Below are 27,809 nucleotides of genomic sequence, written 5' to 3' on the forward strand. Positions count from 1 at the left end.
CAACCCCTGCAAGTAGAGATACCAGGAGAGTAAAGGGAAGGTGGGGACAGAATGTGGGAACCAACCACAGTGATCTACCAATAGCCCCCTCCCAGGGGGATAGACAACAGAAAAGTGGATAAAGGGAGACCGGTCAGTGTAAGATATGACAAAATTATAATCATCTGTAAATTGTCAATGGTTTACGAGGGAGGGAGCATGGGGGATTTAGAATCAAAGACACTTCATTCTCTGACCCAAAGTCTCCTCCTTCTCAATGCCTTATATAACACTGTCTCCCTGAAGCTCCCAATTTATTCATTCATTCGTCTTGAGTGCTCACTATTAACCAGGCCTTAATCAAGAAAACACAGTTCCTACTCTCACAAAGCTCTGTCAATTCCTTCTGTGTGACCTTCAACTGGCACTGTCATTGGGACATTTCACCATATTCACTAAACAACCGGTGCTTTCTTTGCAGAAGGAACAGAGATGTTGTCTTAACACAGATCTTTCTTGAGATTCCAGTCAGGGAAAGTCTGTTCCCCAAAACAAGCTGCTAAAACACAGCATGGTCCTGTGACTTGCCCAGATGCAGAATGGTTCGAGTGACTCATGGGCCCAAATTGCTGGGGGATCATTCCGAGGGCACAGCCAGTTCATGATCGCTAGCAAACAGCTTTTGTCTAGAATGGATCATCCTGTCACAAATGCCTGCATGAATCAGCCTTGAGACACGTTTTCATTTAGAGAGAGAAACATAATTTCAAGACATAGCGATACAAGAGATTTTAAACACATCTCATCTGGAACGTATCTAAAACAAAGACACTTTAATTGGCAAAATGAGATATTTTATGCCCTCACAAGACTGCCCATTTTTAAAGGATGTCTAAAGAGTACTACAATATAAACATGTCTTGTTTAATCTCTGTAACATCATGAAAGTCAAGGTAGGAGGAGGTTGGAAGATCACCAAGACTTCCTCTACCTGTAGCAGCCTGAGATGATCTCGCCAAATGGTTTGCTACTCACTTGACCCAGAAACCCCCCCCCCCCCCACAATCCTGCAAATCAAGAGGGTTGCATCTCCGGGTCCATCAAGTACTTACTCAATGCAAGAGCACGTTGTGCTATTAAATTGGCATTCCAGGATGCACACCTTCCGTACACGATTGCTGAAGAAAAATGTGCGCATAAGCAAATGTGAAGAAAACTGATGGTGCCCAGCAATCAAAAGATATCGCGTCTGGGATCTTAAAGGCTTGAAGATAAACAAGCAGCCATCTAGCTAAGAAGCATCAAAGCCCACATGGAAAAAGCACACCAGCCTGTATGACCACGAGGTATAGAAGGGACCAGTTATCAGACATCAAAGAACTAAAAATCATATCAGTGGATGCCCACCTTCCTGATACGATCAATGAAGACAAACGTGTGCATAAGCAAATGTGGTGAAGAAAGCTGATGTTGCCTGGCTATCAAAAGATATAGCATCTGAGGTCTTAAAGGCTTGAAGATAAATGAGTGGCCATCTATTTCAGAAGCAACAAAGCCCACATGGAAGAAACACACCAGGCTATGTGACCAAGAGCTGTTGAAGGGATCAGGTATCAAGCATCAAAGAAAAAATCATATCATTGTAAATGTGGGTGAGTACAGAGTAGAGACTCAAAGCCCATCGGTAGCCAACCAGACACCCCCTTACTGAAGAGTTGTGTGGAGTAGATGAGCCAGTCAGGGTGCAGGGTAGCAATGATGAAACATATAACTTTCCTCTAGTTCTTAAATGCTTCCTCTCCCCACCCCCACCCCACTATTATGATCCCAATTCTACCTTAAAAATCTGGCTAGACCAGAGGATGTCCATTGGTGCAGATAGCAACTGGAAACACAGGGAATCCAGGACAGATGACTCCTTCAGGACCAGTGGTGAGAGTGGCGATGCCTGGAGGGTGGAGGGAATGTGGGGTGGAAAGAGGGAGCCAATTACAAGAATCTAGGTATAGCCTCCTCACTGGGAGATGTACAGCAGAGAAGAGGGCGGGGAAGACGTCAGACAGTGTAACATATGACAAAATAATAATAATTTATGAATTATAAAGGGTTCATGTGGTAGGAGGGTAGGGAGGGAGGGGGGAAATGAGCAGCCAATATTAAGGGCTCAAGTAGAAAGCAAATATTTTGAGATTGATGATGGCAACAAATATACATATGTGCTTGACACAATGGATGGATGGATGAATTGTGATAAGAATTCTATGAGTCCCCAAAAAATGATTTAAAAAAAAAAAAAGAACACCCGTAAAACTGCCCAGGCCGTCAAAGGCATGCGTATCTGGAGAGCCACCAAATACTTGAAAGACGGCACTCTGCAGAAGGAGTGTGTGCCCTTCCGACGTAACAATGGTGGCATTGGTAGGTATGCCAGGTCAAACAGTGGGGTTAGACCCAGCATCGGTAGCCCCAAAAGAGTGCTGAATGTTTGACATGCTTCAGAATGCAGAAAGAAAGTCATGCTGAACTTAAGGGTTTAGATGTGGATTCTCTGGTCATTGAGCACATCCAGGTGAACCAAGCCCCCAGAATGCACCGCCGGACTTACGGAGCTCCTGGTTGGATTAACCCGTCCATGAGCTCTCCCTGCCTCACTGAGATGATCCTCACTGAAAAGGAACACATCCTTCCTAAAAGGGGGTTGCACAAAAGAAAAGATTTCCCAGAAGATACTGAAGAAGCAAAAACTCATGGCTTGGGAATAAATTAACCTTAAAATAATAAAAGTTTTTTTAAAAAACTCACCAAGACTAGCTGCTGCCTCATTGGCCATAGCGTAATCGGGAAGGTTATTAGTTGTTCCTCGGGCAGGTTACAAGTCTAGGCAAGTTATATGTGCTGACCCATTTGGTCCTCACAACCAGTTGGTGTCCTGACTCTCATTGTAATTGAAGAGGGTGACGTTTAGAGACGCTGGATGGCTTCAGCAGTCCTGTAACCAGGAACAGGAGTCTTTTCTCCTGGGTGTCTTCCTTTTATGTGACAGTGGACAGAGCTGTCACTTTGGTGAAATCCCAAACTCCTCAGCATTGGTTCTATGGAATGATTACCTGTGATTCTCTGCAACATTCTGTGGGACTTCCAACGTGAAAGTAACCCCAAAAGTTGTCTCTTGTACTCTGGGTGAGCTTCCACCTGGGAGAAGTAGGTGGAGACAAACTAGGTGTGCTGGAAGTCTTGGGAGGAGCATGGCGTTCAGTGTTCTCAATGGCGTCCCATGTTGCTAAAAAGAAGAGGGCCATCAAATGATATGACAGTTACACAACCACTTTTGAGCTTTTAAAAATCAACTGTGCTAGTAGATAGTTGGCTCAGCAGTGGGAAGTCAATAAATGAGGAGGAAATGAATAGTCAGTGTAAAAATGATTAGCTGCCGTCATCTGACTCACAGCACCCCTGAGAGTGTCAGAACGGAATGGTGCCCCATAAAGTGATCCCGAAATGATTTTTCAGATGGAAGCCCCAGGCCTATCTTCCAAGGGGCTTTTTGGTGGACTCCAACCATCCCCCGACCTTTGTGTTTGCAACCAAGCCTTTTGCACCATCCACGGTTTCCAAACAGCTCAGTCTTAGGCTCTCCCACATTTCTCTGTGCATGCAAGAGGTTCTAATCACCCTCCCCTGCCTGAGGAGCCCTTCCCGTGGCTCCTGTAATGGGGTGGATACAGCCTCCACTCTTGGTCCTACCACACCCTGTAAAGGGACAGTCACTCATTTTACCGTCCTCCCCATCAGACTGTGACTTCTCTGGTGCAAAAGACCAAACCTCTGAGCTTGTTTGTCCTGTGCTTTCAGTGTCTGACCTGTCTAGTGGCCCAACCGATGCTGGTCAAATGAATGCTATATTATTAGCCTTCATGCTTAATTTCGGTTCTGTGCTGCAGTTAACAAGATACAATGAAATGTCAGCAAGGAACATTATAGCCTTCTCTTGCCATCACTGTTGAAAACTAAAAGCATATTAGAAATTTACATGTATGCCTGGGTTTGTATTTGGGGTTCTGCTAATTAATTCCTACCTGGCAGTTTTCTTTCTTTGGGCTTTCCTTCTGAGCCCAGAATTCGCAGTCACTCACGGACTTGACCTAAAGTCTCTCACAAAAAGAGCCTGGTGACACAATGTAATCTGTGTCGCCAAATTGTATGTGTACGAAATGTCTAATTGGTGTCTGTGCCTCTGTGTGTATTCTCAACAATAGGAATAGTTTGTTTTTCAAGCAAAAGGGAAGACTGCTGGGGTCAACAAAAGGCAGACTGGAAAAGGTGACCTAAGCAGGCTGGCTAGCGTGGTGCAGACGGCTTCAAGCCTGTCTCAAAAGAACACCAGAGCCCAAAAGAATGCCCAGGTGAAATCGGAGTTAGGTTCCGCTGGTCTCCACTCCCCTCCAGTCTCACCTCCCTCCTGTGGCAGTGTGCCGGGGGTCTGAGGGAAATGACACACTGAGCTATGAGGTGGGGGTTCACTGTATTTGCCCTTTTTACAACATAGTACCTGTGGTCCGAGGTGAAACCACATTTTTAAAATTACATCTGAGGTTGAGAATAAAGGTTTGGATGATTTTTTTTTAATCTTTTCCCTCCCTGAAGTGTTGCTTCCAAACTCAGAGCCATCAAGTTGATTCCGACTCATAGTGAACCTGTAAGACAGGGTAGAACTGCTCCTGTGGGTTTCCGGGACTGTTAACTCTTTACAGGAGTAAGAAAACCTCCGATTTCTCGCTTGGTGCAGCTGGTAACCTTGTGGTTAACAGCCTAATGTATAATCACTACACTACCAGGGCTCCTTTCCAAAATATTGACAGACCCCCTTTAAAAGGGAATATTCCAGATACTTTGTGAATCATACCTCACCATGTATAGGTTAATTGGAGGTTTAAGCCTTGGTTTGCAGCTCGTGTGTGACCAATCATCCTGCCACCAGACAAGCAGCCAATTCATTCTGATACAGTTATGAACATCAGACTTATGGACAACTCCTGTCTGCCCTTTGATGTTATGTAGATTGAAACAAATGACCCAACCCCATAGGAACCCTAGTGGCGGGTAGGTTAACCACCTCACTCCACAGAAGAAAGAAGCAGCCCCCTGCTCCAGTAACCTAACTTGACCTAACTGCATCATGTTCTTTGTCTGACAGCAAGACTATTCACATCCCTCACCGATGATCAGAGGGAATTCACGGAAGGCTTAATTCATGTGGGGACCCTGCAAATGGATTTGGGGGGTTCACAATTTAGGCTCTGATATCATTGCCTCCTTCAGATGTGGGTTTTATTACATATAATCCTTGAATCACACAGGCTAGTGTGCTTCTTCTATGTGGGTTTAGCTGACACCTCAGATGGCTGCTTGTTTAAAGACAAGACTTTAAGATCCCAGGTGCTACTTTTTCTGATAGCGGGACACCATCTGGTTGTTACCACACTTTGCTGTAACATTCGTATCTTCAGGATCTCTTCATGAGGGCAAGTATCAAGAAGGGCCATGTCATAAGAACGAATTGTTCTTAGGTTTGGGCTAGAATTAAATGTGACCTCAAAATCCAGTCATATAGCTATGGTCTATACATGTACCTGATTAACTTTAGATACATCATTATTTTATGATAGAGAATATTATAAATTATCCCCTCGGGCATAAGGTAATTCTATTGAGTGTCATTAATTTAAATGACATAGAATTTAAAACACTGTTTAAAATAATAATTAAAAATAAGTAAATAAAACAAAACACTGTTACCAAAAGGAAATTTTACAAATATAGGCTGGCTTCAGCCCACAATGCATGAATTGTTGACTTGTACTATTTACTTTTAAATGACTGGATGTTATCTACATGAACAATAAGGCCCCATTATTTATTATTTAAAAGTCATAGGCATGGAAGACATGAAAGTGGCAGGATATGAAAAATCCGTATTTCCACCAGAAGTCTCTGGCCCTGGACCACAGTGATAAAGTCAGTCTGTTCTCCAGTTTGGAATCAAGGGGAGAATCCATTCCTTATGTGGATTACTTGAAATTCCATGGCGTACACGTGTAACCAAAGAATGCTAAGAACTTGCAGCTGTTGCTTTAGCAAAAGATCTGAGACCGTAGCTGCTGTTTATAACACACAGCTGTTGTTCATTTGAGCTAACGACTTTTAATTGCCTTTATGTTGAGATTTATTAAATATCATGTTAGAGGAACAAAAATTATAGTCCTATTAGTGGGATGCTGAAGGAAGAAAATAGTTGGAGAAAAGCATTTTTGCTTTGTAAGCCAAATTTGCAAATAGCCTTTCCACACGACTGGCTTCCAGCTATCCCAGGAAAGGAGTTTCCAGGTAAATCTGGCCACAGAACCACCATTACCCCCACCACCCACCCCGGCCCGGCTCGGCTCAGCCCAGCCTCTGCAGGAGCCCCGCCGCCTGCTCCCTTAGCCATTTATCTGGAAGCACTTAGTCTGAGTGGCCCGCCCTTGTGCCCACACTCTCCGTTTCTATTATATCAACAGACAGGAATCACAGTGCTTGAAGCAAATGCCAGAGTCCCTAGCAATTGGCTGCTCTTTCTAAGTGGTCTGCATCCTTTTTGCCAGGCTTTGTAATTGCTGTATTTCTATTACATCCCGCTGGTCACAACAATGCTGTGAGGGGTCTGCGCCCTCTCCATTTGGCTCAGGGCAGCTGTCTGGATGAGCCTTTCTGCCCAAAGGAGGGGGACTGAGGGGCCCTTCTCTTCTTCCATTATCTGACACTGAGAGTCCAAAATAAATCCAGGTTGGCGTCATCAGCTTTGAAATTAAGGTATACGAAGGGGTTTCAAAATGTTCTTGAAGAAATGGAATTAAAAGATACTGGAATTTTTCCATGATCTTTTAAAAGCCTCTCCCCCCCTTGTATATATTAAGCGATATGCTTTGGAGAGAGTAAAATGCATAGATCTTAAACGTTCCATGCAATGAACTTTGCCAAAATACTTACACCCACGTACCGCTCCCAGTGACTGCTGAGTGGATTCGAACCCCTGGAGGTCCCATGCATGTCCGATCAGACTGCGCACCGTTGAGTTTCCGCCAGGCCTTTCTAATAAGGAGCGTCTGGGTGGACACAAACCTCCAGCTTTTGTAACCAACACCTAAATCAAGATTGAGACTATTTCTGTTAGATTTCTCGGGTGGGAAATACCTCGGTTCTTGGCTTCCCACGAGCAAGCACTCACGCCGAAGCCTGGTTGGCGATCCAGGGAGTTTTTAATAAAGGACGGAAGAGGTTCAGGTTTACAGTCTCAAAGAGCACACGTTACCACAGACAGTGCCAGCCCGCGTGCAGGCAGTGCGGGGGCTCACCACGGAAGCGCACAAGCTCACCTTGTGCGACTGCCTACCCACACTTGGTGACCTTGCTGAGTGGGCGGAGGGACAGGAGCCACAGAGCGAAGAAGAAAAGGGGGCCCGCAGTCCAAGTACTTGAGGCCTCTGATTGGGAGGCGTGGTTGAAGGTACAGGTTGAACCCACTGAGTGAATTAAGACCACCTGGGACTAGTTTAGGCAGCCCAGGTGTACTGCCCACCTGGCTCGGGCTTGAATTGGCGCATGCCCAGTAGTAGTTATGGCTGGCTAAGGCTCGCCTGATTCTCTTACACCCTCCTGTAGGGGGGCTTCAGGCATGAAAAGGGACAACCCCTGTCCCTAACATACCCATCATCCTGAGCATACCCCGCATCTCTTTCCTGTCAGGAACTCCACCGACACCACCACAGGCAACCATTGCTCCGATTGTCAGCATTTGAGTTTTGCCCTGTTCTAGTTGTAGGGAAAGGGCGAAAGATGAGGCTAAAGAGCTATACCCTCAGAGACCCACAGGGGCCGTTCTACCCTGACCTATAGGGTCACTATGAGTCAGAATCAACTCAATGGCAATGAGTTGGTTTGCTCTGGGGCATCGTGTGTGTGTGAAGAGACCTCAAATTCAAATATAATTTATAGAGGACCATTTTTTTTAAATCATTTTATTGGGGGCTCATACAACTCTAATCACAATCCATACATACCTCCATGTGTCAAGCACATTTGTACATTTGTCGCCATCATCACCGTCAAAACATTTTTTTTCTATTTGAGCCCTTGGTATGGGCTCCTCGTTTTTTCTCTCCCTTCCCCGCCCTCCCTCCCTCCCTCCCTCATGACCCCTTGATAATTTATAGATAATTATTTTTCATGCTTTACACTGACTGATAGAGGAACATTTTAAAGACTTAAACGGGACAAAAAGAAAATCATCTAGATTACGAAAACTGTCAGCATGAAGCCACAGTGGACCACAGTGGTGTCCAGAGATTCACAGAAATGTGGCCACATAAGAAGAACCTGGAGAACAAAGGAAATTGTCTCAAAATCATGATTGCCTGCAGATCAACTCATCACACTTGCAATCAGGACGACAAAGGTGGAAAGAGACAGTGACTGGGACAGTTGACTTACATTTTTGCAGGGTATAACTTATCAACTATACAGCCCTAACCACTGACACTCCCCACCCCCCAAAATCACTTCCATGGAGTTGTCAACTCATAGTAACCCTATAGGACAGGGTAGAATTGCCCCTGAGGGTTTCCAAGACTATAACTCCTAACAGGAGTAGAAAGCTCTGTCTTTCTCCCACTAAGTGGCTGGTGGTTTCAAACTGCTGACCCTGCAGTTAGCAGCCCGATACATAACCACTACAATACCAGGGCTCCCATATGACCCTAGTACCCCCAATTCCATCAAGGACATACCAGGCAAGCCCCAATGACTTGGCTGCTTCTGGGGTAGGTATGTGGTGGGGTGGGGGTGGGGGATTAGATAGCAGGAAGGTAGCAATTCACTTTCTAACACTGCCTGAGGGCAGAGCTTTTCACTACCAGCACGGCCTCTGAGGCACTCGGGCAGAACCCAGGAAAGAAAGCTAGAGACCAAGGGTGAGAGCGGCAGCGTGCATCCACATCTGTCTGAAGCACTCACGGAGCAGGGGAAGAAGGTGCATTCCGGCCCCGCAGAGCTGAGAAGGCTTCATGGCAAAAACATTTTAGTTAGACTGAGGGGATGAAAGGGATTCTTAGAGAAGAGAAGAGAACGAGGGGAGAAGGGCACCAGTAAGCGCACAGGGGTCTGGAAGGATATAGCTTTGTAAAGGGATAGTGTTGGGAGACAAGAGGAGAAGGGGGAGGGGCGGGGCAGGCAGGAGAGTGAGAAAATGGGGGAGGGAACTGCATCTGACCTCCTCTGGCGACACAAAGGGAGAAAGAGGATTCAACTCCTCCCCAGCCCAAGTAAAGCCTATTGTCACCAAGTGGAAGTCAGACATGCTCCCCCCTCCATCCTCCTTTACCTCCATCCTTCTGACAGCATCCACGCCTACTGCCCTGTGGGGTCAGTCACCAGTGACAATGGCCACAGAAAACTCACGGGCAATACGTAGAATGAGAAGAAAGGTTTGTTAGGAGGTACACAGGTTGCCACAATACACGAGCAGGAAACCCTGAGGATCGGGTCATTGGTCCACGGCAGCAGCCAAGTCCAGCAGAAACAGGAGAATGGAAGGAGACCCCGCTGGTGTCAGGAGAGGGTAAAAGAAGGATGGCCCGTGGAAGCAGATCTGACTTCTGCTTTCTGGGGCAGATGAGAAGATGGGTTGGCTTTCTCTGTTGTGGAGCCAGAGGCAGTCAGATGGAACCTCCATACTGCTTACTCTACAATTATTTGGGGAATTCCAAAAAGGTCATCTTGGTATATTTTCTCTACGGACTTGGGACAATCATGGAGGCTTATTATGAGAAAGTTTTAAGGAAATTGAAAACTGCATCGGTGAGAAAAGGGTCAGGCAAGTTGAACCAAGCAATTTTTCCCATTGGAACAATGTCTTTGCCCATTCTTCAAGGGTGGCAAGCGCTGTCCTACGACCATGGAGAAACCGTGCCCCACCAGCCCCACAGCTCTGGTCTTTTTGTTTCTAAAACTCAAATAACTTTAGAAGGAACACAATTTGAGTCTCTTAAGGATGCCAAACTGCAATATTAATATGGAAACCCCCAGAGAGCAGAATTCCTCCGGGAAGGGCTGGAGCGAGGAAACCACTGCCTCCAGAAAAACCCAGACCTCGATAAAGTGCCTGTCAAGAAACCATAGCTTCACGTTACATGTACATCCTTTCTGAAGTCCAAGAGATGGGAGAGGTACAAAGTGCTACGGCCAGTACTTGGAATATGTGCTCGGGGAGTGAATTCGGTTCCCCAGGAGACTTCTCTGACTTGCTTGCCTAGGAAAATGGAGTCCTACCCCCCTTTTGCCTCTACAGCACTCGGAAGCCCTCCTTATCTACTAGCTACCTGGTGTTCTGCTGTAATTGCACTTCTCCCCCATCGACTTCCACTCTTTGAAGCCGGAGACGCTATCTCATTACCCTTATATCAGTGGTGGGACTCAAATACTCTAGCAACTGGGCCACTACTCCAACGACTGCATAAAACAAAAGATACAGCAAAAGGCATTTTATTCTTTCATATAGTTAATATTTAAATAATGGCCATAGCAGGTACAGAAAACTAGATTATTTTATAACAGTTTTTAAATATTAATGAAAAAAACATTAAGCACCTGACAAAAAATAAAACTGTTATTTAAGATAGTTCCATCTTGCTTCTTGATTGGCATGCTCACTTGTAATATTCTTTGCTGTTACCCAAGCAGCATCATCAACTGTGATTTAACATCTTTTCACTGGAGGGGGGACCCCATTCCTTAGCGGGAGGCCAATGAGACAATCGTTAGTAGGTTTGATATGTTAGAAGCAGACCTCTTCTCTTCTTTGAACCTAGGGTGTTGTCCTTTTTTTTTTTTTTTTACATTTTGTTAGGGACTCATACAACTCTGATCACAATCCATACATACATCAATTGTATAAAGCACATCTGTATATGCTTTGCCCTAATCATTTTCAAGTCATTTGCTCTCCACTTAAGCCCTTTGCATCAAGTCCTCTTTTTCCCCCTCCCTCAAGGGTGTTGTCCTTTGAAAACCCCTTCCTGCTTCTGCTGAGCTGACAGCAATTTTCTTGGCAATATTTTTAGCTCTTTGAACGCTTTCAAGAATTGCATGATTCGCTCAGAATATCTCATGGGAATTCGGGGCATAACACAAGGCTGTCACGAATGACAGCTGCATGCCACCCTCTGATTGTTTGGCACCGTCTCTCTCTACACTATATGTTTACAGAAGGAAACAAGTGCAAGTACAAATACAAAGGAATGAAATGTAGTATTTCACCAAAAGGATAATGAGCTTTATGAAATGAATTCATAAATATTACAAGCATTGTTCCATCTAAAATTTTATACCTATAGACAGAATGAACATTACTGTGGGTGCTTAGAACCCGCGGTTGCTCAGATGAATGTTAAAAAGAATAAGGCATGTAAATTTGTGATTTCCACAGCCCCTCACATAAAAGAGCCCTGATTAGATGTGCCATTTTAACAACCACTTTGCTGAACTCATCCAACTAAATCGTCGAGCTAAATCACACCCCTGCCTCATCTCTGCAGCTCCTCAGCACCGCTTCTCGTCTACATAGGGCGCCCTCCGTGCTGGGTAAGGGAAGCACGGAGGCGTGCTCCCCACGATGACTGCAGGCAAAGATAAAGGTTTGGGTTGCATGACTAACTACATGGCTTCTTTTCAAGGTGGCCCTGGCTCTGGCAAAGCCACACAGTGCACAAAGCTGGTGGAAAAATACGGATTGACACACCTCTCGACTGGTGAACTTGTGCGTAGTGCACTGTCATCAGAAACGGAAAGAAGCAGACTGATGAGAGACATTATGGAAAGAGGAGGCCTGGTTCCCACGGTAAGCAACACCACCTGCCCTGCACAGCTGCCTTTCCTGGCTCCGGAGCTATTGTGGAATGCTATCTTTCGTCTTGCTGCTGCAGCAAAGAACTCCAGAGGCACAATAGCTGTGCTTTATTTCTCTCCTATTTAAAACTCCCCAGGCGGGCAGGAAGTCCAGAGGAGAGACTACCCCAGCCCTGCTTAGGGGTGCAGCCTGGGGCCTTCTGTTTTGCTTTCTGCTGGGCCCTCGAGTGCTATCCACATGGCGGGAATGAACTCACCACCACCATGTCCGCAGCCCAGCCCCAGGCAAGGGCAAAGAGAGAGACAATGAATCTCTCACGATTCTGAAGAAGCAATTCAGAAATGCATAACTCTTGCTTTCCTTCCACCATCTGCGTTCCAGCAGGAGAAGCTGGGAATCTAGTTTATCTCTGAGTAGCCAGGTGCCCACTTGAAATGTGGGTGTGAGCAGGAAAGGAGAAGAGGGAATGGAGAATAGAGAACCACTAACTGTCATTTCCAGAATGGAGGATGTTTGCTTCCCGCCAAACTTCTTGCTCTTTGATACTTCAGCCCCTCTTACCCAGATACTAGGGACCTGCCATCATAGTGGGTCACATATTGGGTAACAGTTCGAAACCACGAGAGAAGGTTGAGGTTTTCTACTCCTACAGCGATTTGCAGCCCCACAAAGCCCACAGGGCAGTTGTACTTGGCCCCATGGCACCTTGTCTCTGCATTATCTGCTTCCTGAAGGAGACAAGTGCAAGGCCACAGGGTTGCCTCGAGGCAGACGGAACCGACTTCATCGCGTGGGGTGCCTGAAATCCAGGGACTGAACTCTGCATGTTCATGAAATCACCCTGGAACAATTCCAAACAAACCTGAGAAAAGACCTTTCCTGGGAACATATTTTATCACAAGAGGGAGGGTATGACTTGAATGGACTCTGAAATGTGCAGATGAGAGCTGGGAAAATTCCACTGGGGCATCAAAGACCAAAAAAAAAAAATGACCCGTTTCACCATTTTCCCCCAGATTGGCCCAAACATTGGAGTTTAAAATCTTCAAAGCAGAGGTGAATGTGGGATAGCTGAGCCTAGAATCAGAAACCACCAGAGAATAGAAAATGATAACGTGTTTATCTAGTTCTGAAAGTGTGGCAGTTGTATCTTCCTAGATATGTAAGATAAGGACAGTCCCTTTTGGGTAACTTTGTTCTTATCAAGCCATGACCCATCTTGGAGAAGCTGGATGTCGTTGGTACTAAAACTTACTCCTGGTGTCCCCACCGCACTAGGTCCCATGCTGGGCTCGGTTATCTAAGGGAGCTTCCTGCTCCCTTCTTCCCAGACACGCTCTATGCCCCAAGGGAAAGCCAGAGAGGGCCTCAGAAGGAGAAAGCAACCACTGCCCTCGCCTCTTAGCAACTTCTCCCTGCTCTGACTTTTCCCTGCTCCAGTCTACTTTGTTCTCAGCAGTCCAATCAATTCCTTTACAACCTTTAGCAAATGGTGTGACCCTTTCCCTGATGGTACACCATCTAGAATGAACTCAGAGTCCTTCCCATGACCCACAAAATTCTGCCCCTGAGTCAATTCCAACTCACAGCAACCCAGTGGGACAGGGTAGAACTCCCCCTGTGGGTTTCCAACACTGAAACGCTTTATAGGAGTAGACAGCCTCATCTTTCTCTCAAACAGTGGTTGGGGATCTCAAACAGTTGACCTTGCTGTTAGTGGCCCAACACAACACCACCAGAACTCCTTCCATGGCCTACAGCATCCCTCAAAAAAAAAATATTTTAAAACTTCCGTCAGTTGATTCTGAGTGATAATAACCCTCACAGGACAGAGTAGAGCTGCTCCCTATGGGCTTCCAAGGCTTTAAACATGTACCTTCTCCTTCTCCCACCATGTGGCTGGTGGGTGGAAACCGCTGACCTTGTGGTTAGCAGCCCAGAGGGTGACCCACTGTGCCACCAGGGCTCCTGAGGTCGTGTACGTGTAGCCACCAAAGTCTTGACCATCTGCTTGTTTAAAGCCAGCCGTTGAAAACCTTCTGAGGTACAGTTTTCCACCTTGGGTCACGAAATTTGGAATGGCCTCGGCAGTAACTGGTTTGGGTTTATTGTCGGGTTTGTTTTGTCTCCTCACCTGCAAGGCCCATGGGCTCTGCCCTATGGCTCCCTCTCCAACTTTGTGTCTTCTCACTGTCAACTGGCCCACTCTCCACAGCCACTAATGTCTTTGTTCCTTCAATGGGCCAGGCTGTTTCTCCCCCGTCTGTACTATTCCCTCAACCTGGCCTGCTCTGTCAGGTAGTCACAGTGTGTGTGCCTTTGCCCTCACTTCATTCGTATTTCTGCCTCGGTGTCACAATTTATCAGAAGAGCACTCCCTGGCGCCCCTACTAAAAACAGCACCTCCAGTTCTCCGTGTCTCTTCGCCCAGCTTCAGTTTTGTGCAGAGCAATTCTCTCTGAGTGCTGTTTCAGGATATATTTATCTATTATCTGTCTCCCTCACAAGAATACAAACTTCCTATGGAAGTGACTCATGCCTATTTAGGAAAAGATTCCTATCTCCCTTGTGATAGGCTGTCCACACCCCCAGCCTCCATCAAAGGCCAGGGGACACCAGCAGGGAGCAGGGGACGTCCTCCCATTTAGGCAACTGATGCCATCTCCCCTATACTCATTCTCACGCTTCCAAGACCCCCTTCTCTTTCAGATTTGTGTTTAATACAAAATCCTAACAGTGGAAAAATGTTTCTAGAAGATAAGGCTTCTTCTCATCTACTAAAAGTGTTTTCGTATCAATGATGTCAAATCATATAAAATGTCTACTGGAAAAAGATCAATAGTGAAATACATTGCATGCCATACTCTATCTTTAATGCCACCATCTTGCCTAACTGAGGGACAGCTCCAATATGAAGTGTGCCTACTCTATTTCATTGCACCGAAGATTCCATCCATTTTCAGGCACACCAGCAAAATACAACCAGTAAGAATATACCCCTGGTAAGATGGAGGGGCAGCGAAAAAAAGGAAGGCCCCTGGGAGTGGCTGCAACCATGAGCTTGGGCGTGAGAAGGACTGTGAGGGTGGCCCAGGACTGTGCAGTGTTTCTTTCTGTTGTGTATATGGTCGTTATGGGTCAGAAATGACTCGCTGGCATTTAACAAGAATATACCAATAAGAAAAAAACATTACTAACAGGTTAACTATGTCCCAGCACTGATTATAAGATACCTACGAAATCTTCATAAATAAGAAACTGGTGAAGAAAGAAATGGAATTTAGAATTGACAAAATATGATGTATTGGTATCTTTTATTAATTTTATCTGAACCTTTTCCCTTCCGGTAACAAGGGGATTAAAGCAGAGTGGTGTTGCTGCCTGGTAAGCATTGGATCGATAATGGCAAGGTGATGGGCAGTTCAAATCCACCAGAGAAAGATGAGAAAAGAGAAAGATGAGGAGAAAGATGAGGCTACCGGTGCCTATAAAGATTTACAGCCTCAGAAACCCCGGATGGGGTCACTATGAGTCAGAAGGGACTCCTCGCTAGTGAATTTGGTTGGGGTTTGGTAGTGATTCTGGAGTTTCTGGGTGCACAACTGATAAAAATTTTCAGAGACTAACCAAAAGGTCGGAAGTTTAAGGCCACCCAGAGGTCCCTTGGAAGAAGCCCTGACAATTTACCTCCTGAAACTCAGCCAGTGAAATCCTCTGACACATGTGAATGACTACTCGCTGGCAGCTGGGTTTTGTGTGTGCTGTGGTGTTCCCGGTGTTGTTCTGTGGAAAGAGCTCTGGTCCTGACCGCTCACTTTCCCCTGCCCCAGGGCATCATGCTGGCGCTCCTGAAGGAGGCGATGGCAGCCAGCCTAGGCGACACCAAGGGCTTCCTGATTGACGGCTATCCTCGGGAAGTGAAACAAGGCGAAGAATTCGGACGCAGGGTGAGCTAGCATGGGAATTTTCCAGGAGGAAAAAGAGGGGGCATCATTGAGATTACAGGAATAAATTCAACATCTCTTTTCCCAATTACATTAATTAGAAATTTCAGTGACAGATTGGCGGGGGGGGGGGGACCCTAACGGGCTGGGGAGGGATTTATTGGCTCAAGTAAAGAAGAAACGGGGGTGGAGGCGTTCAGACTGGGTCTGCTCCAGACAAGCACGTTGCTGAATCATCTTTCTCAAGCTCATAGAGTTTTCTTTCCTCTGTGTTGGCCTCATTTTCTCCTGATTCTAAGCATGTAAGCTGCCATGTAAGTGGGCTCGCAGAAAAGAGTTGTTTCTCTTTCCTAAGCGGTCCAGCAAAAAACTCAGGGTTGTGTTTTATTGTCCATTGCTAGACCAATCACAGTGGCTACAGGGAATGTGGGCTGGAATGTACTGATTGGCCCAGGCCTGTCTTGGGTGTGTAATGCTGCTAGCAAATAAACAGCACGAGTAGATGACTTCAACAACGTTCCACTCTTACAGTGTAGGAGGTTAGTGTCGGAGCTTACGGTGCTGCTCCAGGGAAAGACTCTCCCTGTCACCAGGATGCTCACCCTTCCTCTGGCCACAACCATCTAACACAGTTCCTCATGTGCTGGCGACCCCTTGACCGTAAAATTATTTTTATTGCTACTTTTTAACTGTAATCTTGCTACGGTGATGAATCGGATGACCCCTGTGAACGGGTCTTTCGACCCCAAAGGGGTCACCACCCACAGGTTGCTCAGCTCTAGGGAATGGTTCTCAAACTTCCTCTGGGTCTAGAAGGTTTCCAGTGCAAGGACCCGGGACCCAAGGATGTCATCTGCTCCTGATCTTCTTGGTGCTAGTAGGTCCCTCTGATCTTCACTTGCTTCTTTCATCTCTCATATGTTAAAAGAGAGATAACCTAATCCTGCTTCGTTATCATATGTCAGGACTGATAACACAGAGACTATTTACATCAAGCTACACAATGGGGGATAATTAGATAACACTGAGAATCCCTGCCTAGCCACCTCAGCACATGTTTGGGGTATACAACTCAATTCCTAATAAATCCGAGGTGCCCATGGGGGAAATGGATGAAGGGGAGTGTGTACCACACAGACTGAGAGAAGAGAAAGAAATTACCCAAAGTTGGGCAGGGGGAAAGAGATGCTTTTACAAAAAGACTAGGGGATGGATGGCGGGCAGGCAGAATCAACACATATGTACCACCCTGTTCTCCTTCCTTGAAACCTCCCTGATCGCTACCCTGTCCTAGGAAGAGAGATCCCAGACAGGTCAAGGCCACTCTAGGGGAACAGGGAGTCATAACCACTAGAGCTACCGTTTACTGGGCTATAAATATTATATACCAACATCATCTCTGATCTGAAAAACCCAAGAAGAAAGGACCACACGTCTCTCCATTAATGAAACAAATATTCTAGGATATTAAAAGGATAAGTATGTACATACGTATCTCTTTTAGACTAGTTCACAAATCACTTTTTAGTTTATTTCATTTCCCCCCCTAATTCCCTGTGAGATAGTTTCTGTTGTTGTTATTAGAAGTTATCACATCAGTTTGAACTCATAAAAACCCTAAAGGAAAACAACACAAAAACTGCCCCATATATAGAGTGTCCTAGGCCGTAATCTTTAGATTGGAGCCCAGTGTGTACTGGTTATGCATTGGGCCAGTGACTACAAGGTCAGCAGACAGACACCACTCGCCCGTCAGCAGGAGAAAGACGGGGCTTTCTACTCCTATACACAGTTACAGTCTCCGAAGCTCACAGGGCCGTTTCTGTCATAGCCTGTAAGGTCACTAGGGGTGGGCACAGTGACTGTTCCATGGCAGTGAGTTGGGTTTGGATTCTTTAGACGGCCATATCTTGTCTCCCGAGGAGCGGCTGGAAGGGCCAACCCACCAAGTCTCAGCTCACAGTCAAGCACTTCCTTATGGTTCAGGTGAGAGATGAAATCTGGCGAGGTGAAATCATTTTCTGGTAAGTGACAAAGGTAGAATTCATATCCAGATCTGTCCGGCTCTGGAAGACTAAGGAGACTTCTATTCTTCCATCTCTCACAGCTTTGGTTACAATGAATCCTACTTGTATTTAGTTTGACCTATTTCTGAGCTCCTCCCCCCACCCCCGAAGACTCAATGGTAGAATGGCAGGATTTTGGCCTTCTACCCCGTTCCATTTCTATCTAAAGGACTCGTGTGCAGCCACCGCCTCCCGCAGGCGGAGGGCTTGTGTTTGGCGCTGACTCTGACCAGGTTCTAGTAGAGATGCTCCAGTAAAACAAGCAAGACCGAGAAGCTTGGAGGCGCCCTTCCACCGTCATCAGCCAGGGGAAGTCCCATGAATCACAACAGTGCAGCACGCAGCCGCTTCACTGACGGCCCAGAGCCTGGCAGCCTTCTCACCCATTCTGCAGGGGTCCCCAGCATTGAGGTTGACACAGTGGCAGCCAACCAGGGCAACAATGATATCTAAGTGATGCAAAGATCCCGTGGTTCCCTTTCCCGGTAATTCCCATGTGTGATAAGAGTCCAAGAAGCCTCCAGTCCTGCTACAGCAAAGCATGCCAGTTGGCAAGGGTGGGCCCTGGCCCTGCCTCGGAGCCCGTGCGCCTCTGGTCAGCACCATTGTCAGCCAGGGAGGTGAGCAGAAAGGAGGAGAGAAGCGGATTGGTGTGGCCTGGGACTGTCCCCCCTATCCCTCCTCCAGAGCTGACTTGGTGGGGAGCACTCACTCTCCAGACTGCTAAGAAGCTTCTTCTCACAACAGATCACTTCCCGAACTGCAGGTCTCCACATAAATCAACTCTTTCTTCTCCACAAATGGGATTGGGCTGAGGGGCTTGTTTGTTCCCATCTCTTAACCCGTGTCTAAGCTGTGGATAAGCTACACTCTGAGAAGCAGGGGCGTTTAGCTGACGTCACCTCAGATTTCATCCACGTAGTAGTCTTGGGGGCAGAGACAAGGAAGATGTGGTCCTGGCCCTAGAGTTGCTCCCTGCCTCGTAAAGACAGGCAGTTAAGTAAACAATCAGAAGACGCTGCAGAGGACGCAGTGCATCCTGGGATCCTGGTTTCAGGATAGCCGAGGTGTGATTTCACAGTTACCTTGCCTGTGAACTTGAGGGAAGAAGAGGCCTGTGACTGCCAAAGAGGCTGGCAGAGTCAAAAGCAGGTAGGACTTTCAAAGGAGGTGACTAACTGTTGTTTCAGCAATTATACTTTCAGGTGTCCGGGAAGTCATTGTTGAGCACAGGAATACTCTCTGATGGTCATGGACCGGCTTAGAAATGCCGGGACAAAAAAGGTTCACAAATCTTTTTTTAAATTGCCTTCAGAGCTCATAGTACTTGCTTTTGCCCCCAAATCGTTAAGGGTCCATTATATACAAAAGATTTTAAAAATAAGATCTGTAGTAAAAAATTAAAAAGTGGGCATCTTTTCTGAGTTGGGGAAGGAGGTCCACAGGTGAAATACCAGGTACAGATAACAACAGAACTACAATTTTTATTCTCCACTGGGGCTTTTAAAACTGCATCTAAAAGCAACTCCTAGAATTTAGGCCCATGGAGTCCCGTGCTGCCTTGATCAACAACACGATTGGAAGCCCTGCAGAGCCTCCAAGGTCAACTCACTATCATCAAGGCCATTGCGACTGTGTGACCCGACAGGACAGGGTCGGACTAGTTGCCCCTGTGGGTTTCTGAGCTAGAACTCTTTCCAGGAGTAGAAAGCCTCGTCTTTCTGTGTCAGCAGTTGGTGGTTTCTAACTGCTGACCTGGAAGATAGCAGCCCAGCGTGGGACCCACTTCTCCCCACTTGTGTGGTCCATGAACTGGGAGCTGACGTCAAAACCCTGGGATTTCCACCTCTGCCACGTGAGAGTGTGGCCCAGACACACGTCTCTTTTCTGTGCCATGTGAATACAAATGCCCGTCAAGCCCTGTTTAGGGAGGTTTGTGGGTGCCAGCAAGTGAGCACACATATCTGTGTCTTGTGCGCTCTGGGGGCTAGAAAACAGGATCTCCCTTCGAGTCCCTCATTTGTAAGGCACACCTTCTACCAACTTCTACAGCTCTGCTCCTCCAGCCCGCACTCTTCCGTGTAACCAATTAGAGAGAGTGAGGGTTTTACGTGGCCCATTGGGCTGACCCTTGGCCTTTAGCTATAAAGGATTTCAAATCATCCTTATTGTTGCTGGAATTCAAGCCCTTGAGGAGCCCTGGTGGTGTAGGGGTTGCACATTGGGCTGCAATCCACACGGACAGCAGTTCAAAACCACCAGCCTCTAGTGCTTTCGACCACCTTGAACAGTTACAATGCCAGAGACTATGAGTCAGCATCAACTCAATGGCAATGAGCTTGGTCAGAATTTATTCTTCTCAAGGGAAGGATTTACCTTTGGAAGACTAGGTCATCAAAGGAGAATTTTATGTAGAGACTAGGAGGAAGACATCCTTGCTAACCAGCATGGCTGGCCTCGGTATTTCTTGCCTCCACAAGCATGCCCAGCATTTTTTAGAGTTCCTGTGTGCACAAAATTTTCAGGAACTTCCGCCTGCCCAGAGGGTAATAAGGAATTCTGGGGAATGTAGTCCCAGGACATTATCATGGACTCTGCACATGCTCTGTCCAAATATGATAACCCTCAAAGCAAAACTTCCTCTCCCATTGTGGCTTCCATTCAGATGGGTTTTAGAATGTGGCAGAGAAGTCACCTAACTAGAATCAGGAAGAGCAAAAGAGCCATAATATGGTGATGGGACAGCGTCAGCCAATGTTAATGTTCATAATGACATTTGAAAAATGCATAAGTGCTCCCTTTCATTACTGAACCATAAATCCTCAAGTGAGATCTTTGGATATCTACTAAGACAGTCTTTTTGCATACTGCTGGAAGGAGCTTGCAGAGACAAACTGATGCTGATTAGTCCCTGGGAATGTAATTTCAGAAGATTATATAATGTCGACTAGGCAGGTGTGCAAGAGAGCACACACACACATCCAACCTTCCAAAATGAGCAGTGACTTCATCCTAGCCTGAAGGACAGCAATGCTCCAACCACAGCAGGCTGCCGTGAACTTGAGTGTATCCTGCAGGAACTCCATTGGCTCAGTCTCTTCCAAGTTACCAGTAACAAAACAATTTGACCTTTGGCAAAGATATTTATGTCTGACTCCCCCCCCCACCCTTGAGACTCAGAGAGATCGACTGGTTGTGTGTTTGTTGTCAGGGAGCAAACTGGGGCTTCTGTTTTGTTGAAGGGACTAAGCAATCCAGGGTCGGACAGGACCTTCCAAGGCTTCACCGAAGTACTGCAGCGAAAGGATAGTTTCACACAGCTTAACTATCCAGGAAGTTGCAGGAAAATTCTGATTGGCTGACATTTACAAAGTCAGGTTTTAACTGACACAAGAGAATGGCAAGACCCCTCCAACATGATTTTGCGAAAGTTTGAGTCATTTAACAGCTTTCTCTGGGACTATTTTGAGAGCCACCCTGAATAAAATGCCCTTGCTAGAAGCAAGCTGTGAGAGGAATGGGGCGGAAGGGAGGAGGGTGCATGCAGGCTTCCTGAGCTATGCCGCCTAGCTGACTTTGCATGTCTGCTTAGCAGTGGTTCTCAACCTTCTGAATGCCACGGCCCTTCAGTACAGTTCCTCATGTGGTGGTGACCCCTCGCCATAAATTTATTTTTGTTGCCACTTCATAACTGTAATTTTGCTACTGTTAGGAATGGTCATGTAAATATCTGATATGCAGGATGTATTTTCATTGTTACAAATTGAACATCATTAAAGCATAGCGATGAATCACAAAAACAATATGTAATTATATATTGTGAAAGATTTATTTCTACTGACAAATAAATGAAATTTTGTCCTAAAGCATGATGTAGCATGAGTAACTGTCTTCATGCCAAGTACTCTTATGTGGGCGTATCTGCATGTGGGCAGTCCCGCCTGAAAACGGATAGAGGAGCAGTGTCTCGGTTCCTAAGACCATCGGAAAAATGTGTTTTCCGGTGGTCTTAGGTGACGCCTGTGCAAGGGGGAGTCGACCCCCAAAAGAGTCACGACCCACAGGTTGAGAACCGCTAGCTTAGACTAAACAGTAAGCCAGGTGAGAGAGGGCTGGAGACAGCATGCATCTGTGACAGTAGCCGCTCCTTGGGGCAAGCACCTATTTCTTCTGAGTCCCTTCACACTGTTAACAGTTTTAATCAGCTTGTGAATGGCTTACAGAGAGGTCGCCATCCTTTCTGTGTCACTGCCATTGATGGGCCCAGCGCATGCGGCCATCTGCCCACTGTCAAGCCGGGTCCATTTGAACTCATGCAGCTGAGTTCTGCAGGATGCACGGGCCGCTGATGATTTCCCTGGCTATTTTGCGGAGGGCCAGCTGCAAACCAATGTCCATAGCATTTCTCGATTACTTCCTACCTTCCATTCCAAGGCTAATTTTTCTTTCCCCCTTCATTGAGTTTACCAGGTGTCTTCAATAGAATTTTTTTACAGCATATTGGGAGGGGCCAGAGTACTAGCCCAGGCCATGTGAGAGAAAAAGAAGAGAAACAGAAGGCAGAAAGAAAGTGAAGGAGGAGTAGTTTCTGATCACCCGCTGAGAACCCCGGGTTCTAGGGGCTCTGGTGTTGAAACTGCTATTCAGAATCTGCCATTACAGCTAACTTCCTGGGTGGTCCACAGGCCGTATCTCAATTTCTTCTTCTACCATTACCTGTTGGGAAGATAAGATATAATCCTTGAAGAGTACCTTATGCATTGATAAGCCTGTATGTGATATACAATAAAGAAATAATTCAGGTATTTGAAGGGTTTTTTTAATTAAAATTTTCCTGGTTATGAAAATAAATATATATATATTAAATAATACAGAAAAGGTAACACAAAGACTAGTTATTGCCCAGAGATAACGCTTATTAGCATTTCTATGTTTAATCTTCCACTCTTCGTTCCCCCGATTTTTAGATAGGGAAAAATATCATACTGAATATAACAGCTGTTATTTGTTTTGAGCAGCCCAAAATTGACTAGTAGATGCTTCACACTTTGTCGTTTTCTTAATCTTTCCAAGCTTATTCGATTGGTATTATTATTCCCATTTTATAGATTACTATCATCCCGAGGAGGGGTGTGTGTCTAGCCTGACTCCCTGGTGTGAAATTGAAACAATGTTCTCTATTATCCCAGTGTTTCACTCAACCATAATCAAATTAAACATATGTTAACTGAAGTAAAAGCAGGCTCTTGCTCTTGGCTCTATCCTCCCTGGAGACTCTTAGCCGAAATTCTGCCCTTAGCCCAAGTATGCACCTAATTTCCCGGGATGTGTGAGCGATGACGTTACTCCTTCTCTGCAAGGCGCCGCTGAACTCTTCCATCACACTGTTTATCTGCAGACTCTGTGATTCTGCCGGCAAGTATTCTGCTACCCTTCCAGAGGCACTTTAACCAAAAAACTAAACAAGAAAAATTGACAGTGAGTCTGGCCCCGGGAATTTCTAGCTGTCCAGCCCCATTGTCTGGACGCGGGTGAGCTGTGGAGACCAGCTTGAGATTTTACCCGGGATGTTTCTACTCTCTTCATCGGACTTCTGGTTCTTTGCAAAACTTTGAATTGTGTAAAGGCTGAGTGGGGACACCAGTTATCAGAGCAAAAAAAAAAAAAAAAAGCCAAACAGTTCCTAAGAGGGTCAAGGTTTCAAGGCCCTCCCATCTCAGTTCTTGTCCTGCTCAGAGGAAACAATTCAGATGAAGGGCAGTATTCAGGCCAGAGATAGATGGACAGCTCGAAGGGAGCAAGTAAATTCATGAACGAGGTACTTGCTGCACAGTATGGAACTTGTTAAGGTGCCCCCCACCCTGCCCCTGCTTGTCTGAGGGCACCCACTGGATAGAAATTAAGATTTTCATACAGCTGATTGCAGCCCTCCGGTGGCTGACCGCATTTCCGTAGTGGATCGGCCCTTTACAGGTACTGCGGGTACACCCCCGAGTTCACGCTGTGTCCTTGTTGTCAGGCCCGCCAGGCTTTAGGCCTCCATGCAGCTGGTTCAGCTCTGCCCCTAGCTAGTCCTCAGTGACCTTAGGCGAGTTGACCTCTCTGAGCCTTTGTTTCCTTGTCCATAAAATGGGTCCAAGAATGCTTCCAAGTAGGGAAAGCTGAAAGAGTTAAAGGCTGGATGTGAAGTCCTTAGTTAGTTGGCTGTAGAAATGCAGTTTGTGGTCTCTCAGCAGGACACCTTATGCCTTTCCAAGGACACACCTAAAAGCCTAAGGCCTTGGAGAAGCAGATGATGCTTGATGCAGAATTCCAGGGCTGGCAGCAAGCTAGCAAGCTAGTATTTGAGGCAGGGGGTTGCCTGCAAGTCCCTGTGACTCATTCTGACTTCTCTGCTCTCCAAGGTATCTCAGGTGAGAGGCATTCTGGTGATACGGGGTCAGAATGAGAGAGGAGGTGGGAAAGAGAGCTTGCTGTTAATCAACATGCCAGAAATACAGATTTAATTGCTGGAAATTCACAATGTAACAGCCCCCCCCCCCGCCTTCCCTTGCAGCCAGAATTCCTTGTAAGCTTCATCCATAGGGATGTTCTAACTCCAGAAATTGGTAAGCGAGACCATTAAGATAAACAATGGAGTATGGAGCTCCAGAAGCATCTCTCACTTAGATAAACAACGGACTATGAGGCTTCAGGGGACGGCGGTCTGCAATCTGGGAAGAAATGTAGGGCTAGATAGTGTCCGGTGAGCACGGCACAGCCTGCCTTTCCAGCACGCTGCTTGCAGTGTCCACCGTATCTTGCGATCGCTGGAGAGCCTGCTCCTTGTTTCCTGTGATCATGCTAAAGTCCACACTTTGGTCACACTGTGTGGGCATGTACCATGCTTTGCAAGGGATGTTGGGAGCCCTTTGGAGGTAGCAAACCGCACCTGTTTCCTTCTGCTTTGCACCCAAATAAACTTCCCGAATCACCTTGGGCTCTCTGCCTTTGACGGAAGCGGGAGAGGCAGTCCCAGACCCCTGCTCATGACAGTAAGAACTGGAAACCACAGAGCTACCTCAAGGGGTTTTCTAACGGTATATACGAAAGTGTATTGTGGGGAAGAATGGTATTACATTCAAACATTTCCAAAATATGTAGGTATTTAAAACATCAGAAGTGCAAAGTCATTTCCAAATTGAATGACGGTGTGGTCGCTGCATATTTATATAGACAAGGGGTGTTGTTTCAGGAAAGAGAGCGTAGGTCGAACACCATACTGGCACATGGAAATGATTTGAAGAAAAGCCTCCCAAGTATTTATGTGCAGAAGAATCAGCAGGGGAGCTTGTTAAGATGCCGGCTCTGTTCACTGGGTGTGGCGTTAGGCCTGACTGTATTTCTAACCAAGTCTCAGGTGGTTCCAGTGCTGCTGGCCACAGACCACACTTGGAGAAGGTACCAGACACCTACCTCTCTGGCCTGGCCTTCCTGTACCTTGGAAGGTCGCTTGCTCCTGCTCAGATGTACATTGTCTCTGTTTGGGCCTGAATTGTCTCTCCTGGCCTCAAGAGTGGCCCCCAAATGAGCCCAGTATTGGAAAAACCGGGCCTTCTCATGCAACCCTGACCAGAACTGCTTCAGAGAACTGGGAACACTGCACAAGGGACCACAAACTCCTCCCAAGCTCGCCCTCTGCTGGTGAACAAGGGCCATTTCCCCCTAAATCCTCCTGAAGCCTTTCTTGTTGCTCAAATACTCATTTTTTTCCATTGAGTAGAAGATGGAAGCAGAAAAGTAACGTGGCATATTCAGAAAGTTTGTTTTCCTCTTGTAGATACTGGAGATAAGCCCTGGGGGAGCTGATGGGGAAGCATTAGGCTGCTGACCTCACAATCAACAACTCACACCCAGCTGCTCCCAGGAAGATTTACTAGATAGTGTCCTTGTGCGGCAGTGGGATTGGGGTGTCTGGGTACTTAAACGGTATCCTTCAGAGGAAATAGATACACATTAAATTAACACTAAATACTCCTCCTGTTTGCTGTGATCCTCCCTGCGCTTTGACCCCATCCTCGCTTTGAGCTCCTCCCATCTCCGGGCACTTGGCGCAGCGACTTGAGGTGGCCAGCCTGCCTGCACGCACAGCCAGAGACAAATGGGTGCTTTCCAAATGTGGCAGGAGTGGCGAGTGGCCCAGGGAAACTCAACTCAAATAAAAATCCATGCCACATAGACGATTCTGACTCATAGGTAAAACTGTCCCCTGTGGGTTTCGGAGATGGCAAATCTTCCAGGGAGCAGAAAACCTCAGAACAGTTGGCGTGTTTGAACCACAGATCTTGGGGTTCTCAATCCAACGAGAGTTGCTTCGGGGAGACACTAGGAGACAAACAAACAAGCAAACAAAAGTTACAGCGAGCTGGGAGAGTAATGCCACAGGCCAAACCTCTAACCCTGCACACCGAGAATCATAGCCTGCTGAGCACAGTACTTACTGTCTGCTGTCTGCCACCCACAGGGAAGATCACCCCATGAGCACGGTAACCCGCTCCCATCCAGTCGATCCCCTGTGTGGTAGCACTGACCCTATGAGTTTCTGAGACTGTGAGTCTTCATAGGAGCAGAAAGCCCCAACTTTCTTCCAAGGAGTGTCTGATGGTTTCAAACTGCTAACCTGGAGAATCGCAGCCCAATATCTAACCACTAAGCACTGGTTAGTCTGTAGTGAGTAAGTAAGTACATGGGAAAGCATGCCAAACTGTTTGTGGTTAGTTTGAACCTCTTCACTGCTTGGCAGCTGATTTCCCCCAGAACTAATGTCCCAAGAAACTCAGGCAGAAACAACAACGTTTCTTATGACCAGCATGCACCACTTCAACTACATCCTGTGGAGCGAAGCTGCAGGGCAGCTCACATTCCAGGGGACGAGGCATGAACTTGACCCTTAACTGGAGACTGGCTTCCACGGAATGAATGAAGGCTGTTTTAAAGACAAGTTACCACACCGGATTAAACCTCAGCAGCCTGGCGCCAGCCCTTGTGTGTTTCGCTGTTATCCCACCACACAGATGCCGTTACAATGCCAACAGCGAGCTCAGCTGCTTGTCAACAGGCTGGCAGCTCAAGTGCCTTGTGTAAAAGCACAACGGGGCACAGTTCTACTCGGACACCATTGGGGTTTCCTTGAATCAGCACCACTTAGACAGCAACTGGTTTAGTTGTTGTTTTTTGTTATGTTTGATGGTAGCTGATATAAAATGTAATCAACTGGAAACCAAAAGGTTGGTGGTTTCAGCCTGCCTGGGGAGCCCTGGTGGAGTAGTGGGTTATATGTTGAGTTGCTAACTGCAAGGTCAGCAGTTTGAAACCACCAGCTGCTCTGCAGAAGAACGATGAGGATTTCTACTGTAGAGTTCCAGTCTCAAACCTTACAGGACTAGCTAGTGTCCTCTGTTCCTTTATAACACTGGTTCTCAATCTGTGAGTCGCAACCCCTTTGGGGGTCGAACCACCCTTTCACAGGGTTCTCCTAAGACCGTCAGAAAACATAAATATTTCACAGTATATCATATACTGTTTTGTGATTAATCATTATGCTTAATTATGTTCAATTTTTAACAATAAAAATACATCCTGCATATCAGATATTTACATCATGATTCATAACAGTAATAAAATTAGAATTATGAAGTGGCAATAAAACTAGTTTTATGGTTGGGGATCACCATGACGTGAGGAACTGTATTACAAGGTCACTACCTGAGGAAGGCTGAGCACCGCTGCTCTGTAAGGTTACTGTGAGCGGGAATTGACTCAGTGGCAGTGAGCGGGAACTCTCTTTATTTGCCCATAAAGATGGCAAAAGCAGAAAGAACCCTGCCAGCAAGTAGATTCTGT

At 46.5% G+C, this 27,809-nt stretch overlaps 1 protein-coding gene across 1 annotated transcript in view; it reads left to right on the forward strand.

Annotated features, from left to right (window-relative positions):
- The window catches only part of AK5 (adenylate kinase 5), a 332,878-nt gene that overhangs the window by 283,764 nt on the left and 21,305 nt on the right, over positions 1–27,809 (forward strand). Inside the window, exons 11-12 of the mRNA XM_075557438.1 lie at positions 11,745–11,908; positions 15,748–15,864. Coding sequence (XP_075413553.1) covers positions 11,745–11,908; positions 15,748–15,864 — 281 coding nt within the window. The remainder of the gene's footprint in view (positions 1–11,744; positions 11,909–15,747; positions 15,865–27,809) is intronic.

The sequence above is a fragment of the Tenrec ecaudatus genome, chromosome 1, assembly GCF_050624435.1.
Source record: "Tenrec ecaudatus isolate mTenEca1 chromosome 1, mTenEca1.hap1, whole genome shotgun sequence".
In the NCBI taxonomy this organism is placed as follows: domain Eukaryota; kingdom Metazoa; phylum Chordata; class Mammalia; order Afrosoricida; family Tenrecidae; genus Tenrec; species Tenrec ecaudatus.